Source organism: Telmatherina bonti (genome assembly GCF_933228915.1).
Source record: "Telmatherina bonti genome assembly, chromosome: 22".
Classification (NCBI taxonomy): domain Eukaryota; kingdom Metazoa; phylum Chordata; class Actinopteri; order Atheriniformes; family Telmatherinidae; genus Telmatherina; species Telmatherina bonti.
Window position 1 is genome coordinate 34,310,950 of NC_136631.1, and position 3,414 is coordinate 34,314,363.

The 3,414-nt window shown below is 36.7% G+C and overlaps 1 protein-coding gene across 1 annotated transcript; it reads right to left on the bottom strand.

The window, feature by feature from the left end:
- Nucleotides 1-294: 294 nt before the first annotated feature.
- LOC306772629 (putative N-acetyltransferase camello) lies at nucleotides 295-2,262 on the bottom strand. Its single transcript, XM_079262193.1, has 2 exons — nucleotides 2,167-2,262; nucleotides 295-1,236 (listed from the first exon to the last, which is right to left on the bottom strand). Exon 2 carries the CDS (start codon nucleotides 1,219-1,221, stop codon nucleotides 547-549), a length of 675 nt encoding a protein of 224 aa, XP_079118319.1. The 5' UTR covers nucleotides 1,222-1,236; nucleotides 2,167-2,262; the 3' UTR covers nucleotides 295-546.
- Between the last annotated feature and the right edge of the window lie 1,152 nt (nucleotides 2,263-3,414).

Genomic DNA, 3,414 nt, shown 5'->3' on the forward strand with positions numbered 1-3,414 from the left:
TATTTAACTCTAAACATAAAGCTGATTAATACCCTCATAAATGTCACATTTTCTTATTGAGGAGCAAAAATGAAACAGTGCAATGCTGTCACTGAGTGGCCATGTGTGGTAACACTACAAAGGACAGAAGCAATGAAGTTGCGTTTCCTTCAAACTTTTGTTGAATCCTGTCCAAAGATTCACGTGTTTGTTGATTGGAAAAACTGAGAAGAATGATAATGTGAATTTAAAAGATTTATTTTTACAATCAGGTTACAATAAGAATTGAATGTGCAGTTGCAGAGCTCTGGTCATTCTGGTCCTTTACAGAGTTGTAGACTGCTGATTGGTGGGACAGTCTCACGCCATCACATGAGCTACATTATGCTAGAGAAACTTGTTGCACAGATTTTACTTAAATAACAATGACTTAAAAATACAGGAGAAAATTTGTAGCTGATGTTGTCTGACTTGGTCTTATAATGCTGCTGCTTAAAGCTAAGAAAAAATATATATTTAAAAAACATAAACAAATGTATGATAGTGTCACTCTGTCATACATTTACGTCAGTTTCTTTCTTCATCTTGCTGCAAATCAAGTCTGTACTCAAACAGTGTGAAGTTAATCATTTTGGCAAAAAACTCTGGTAAAAGAAACTCTCTGATTCTCTTGTAGCCCATGTGCTCGTACAGTTTCTGGGCATCTGTTGCAACCATAGAGGTGTAGAGGATGACAGCAGCATAACCTCGGTCACGAGTAAAATCTGCAACTGTCCGACACAGAGCCTTGGCAATGCCCATCCCGCGGTGACTACGTCGCACCGACATGCGTTTCAGCTCCAAACACTCGGGTGTATTCTCAGCAGGGAGACAAGCCACCGTGCCGACCACCCGACCATCAATTTCAGCTACCCAAAAGCATGAGTCCTTTTTCTTCAGGTAGGCCTCACTGATGTTGTTGAGGTCACTCTTAAAGGAGGCGTCTATGTAACTGCTGAACATGTGGACGATCATCTGTCGGACTCCGGCCAGGAGGAGGGTGACTGCCAAGATTGGCAACAGGAAAGACTTGGAGCTGGCCATCAGAGCGCAGAATGTGCACATGAGCAGCATCTGGGTCAGTGGCTGTTTCAGAATGTGCATGAAGGATGAAGGCAAGTGTTCATTCATTCCAAGGGTGAATATCTCCTTCACACTCTCAGCATCCTCATCCTCAAACTTTCTGATCTGAATGTTGGTCATGACTCAGCTTTTCAACTAAAAAGAGGCAGAAAAAGAAGAAGAAAATGTTTATTTCTCACTGTAAATTGTACAGAAGAAGGCTGTAGATATATAGGGAATAAATATAGTAATTCCTTCACATTCCAAAGGGTTCATTTAACAAAACTTGATGTTTCAGTCTCTGTTCTCTCGCAAGAACTAACACCTATAAAAATCTGCTTTTATTAGCTTAGAGTAGCAATCCACTCTTCGACATTATCATATTATTATTAGTGTTGGGAAGAAAATGTATCGGAGCTGTTAGGAAAATAGGAACTTGACGCTGTTATGTAAAACAATACAAAAAAATCCCCCTCTGAGGTCATTGTAAATAAATCGTATTGAAAGACCAAAACCAAGCAGAAACTGATGCTAATGACAGTTATTCCGCAGCAACGCAAACATAATTAAATTATGTTTCATTTAATTGTTGTTTTGTTTTTTGTTTTTTTTAAATTATACTGGATATAAAATAATTGTCTTAGTCTAAATCTTGACCTAAAATCCCCCTCTGAGGTGTGCAGTTGGCTGTCCCCTTTAGCTTTTATGTTCCACTACAAAATCTGACAACATTATTTTGGGTTCCGATAAACTGTAAAGCAGAAAACTGCAGTTTCATCAGTGACCTCCAACCAACCCTTCATGCAGATCACATAAGACAACGGCACGGTTTTTACTCCTCTTGCCATTTAACCACCTCCAGCACGTCATCATTCAAGAACCAAACACGGCTGCATTTTATTTTATTCTATTTTATTTAATTTTTTTAAATTAAGCATTGCAGCAAGCATCAGTATTAGCCAACCTGGAGCTAAATATTTGGCTCCATGTTGCTCTGACATGCTCCAGCAGATGTGAAAATAATTACAATATCATAAAATGCTAAACTGCAAAAAGGTAAGTGAAATAAGCATGAATACAACTTACTTTATTAAGAAAAAGTGTAGTGACTCGAGGCAAGGAAAGTCTCCTGCAACAACACTCCGCTTCTTTGTAACCAAACTACTTCCCATGACACTCTGGTGCGTTCAGTGTCCTCGGAAAAAGTCTGAAAGGGAACGGGGATTCTAAAAATGCAGGACTTCCGATATTTTTACATATAATTTCTCTTCTACTGTTGATTCTTACTTCATGGATGTTGTATATTTGCACTTTAACTACGTGCAATATGTTATTAGCAAATATATCCTATATATCAGCGAAATGTAACAATTTTCTCCCTGAAGAGTCAGAAAACATGAAAAAAAAACTAAGCGCTCTTAACGCAACATACGGGACTTTCTAACTGAATTTAAAGGGCTCGCAAAATGCTTTTTTCCCCTTCATTGTTTTCTGTTTTATTTTTATCGTTAGAGTGACATGTTATCACCTTAAACGTCACAAAAAACGAGGCGAGAAACGTAATTTAAAGATTTCATTTTTTATTTATTTATTTTTTTTCAATCTATTATCATTTTTAAGCAAAGGTCCCGTCTGAAGGAAGACGTGAGCCACTCGGGCAGGACACTTTGTTCAGGAGATATCTCTAAGAAAATGTATTTTTGGTTGTAATGGAAAGCAGACTTTTTTTTTTTTTTTTTTTTTATAGAGAGGGGGTTTTTGCAAAAAAAAAACAAAAACAAAAAAAAAACTATGACCGGATCATGGTCCGAACCTCTGTAACGAGTGCAACTGAATAAATGCAGAACCGTCCAACAAATGGCATCTGAAATGCATCCAGGTGAGTTTGTCTGAGAAAGGTCTAAACATATGTCTATGCTGGCAGTTATATAACTATTTTGTTTTGTAAACAATAAATATAAACAGTGTTTTTAAACAGCTATATCATTGAAATGGTACAGTGGTAAACTTAATGGTGTAAAACCATTTTTGAGAAGACAAGTGCAATTAGTAACCAAAATAAGCAAGTCCCATTAAGCTTTATAAAGCTAAATAAAACAAAATAATAAATAATAGGTCTAATTTAAAGTCAGTTAGTTCCAGAAAAGTGCAGCCAAGCAGATAGTAATGAACACTAATGGGTTTGAACCATCTAAAAACAAATATGAAACATGGCCATTCTTTTTTTTTTTTTTTAAAAAGTTGAGTAATCCATTTGACTGACTTTAAATCATAGACCGTATAAGAAAGTCTATATACGGTCTATGCTCTAGACCACAGGTGTCAAACTCCAGT

Coding starts and splice junctions, on each gene's coding strand:
- LOC306772629 (XM_079262193.1), bottom strand. CDS start 1,221: ATGACCAACATTCAGATCAGAAAGTTTGAGGATGAGGATGCTGAGAGT.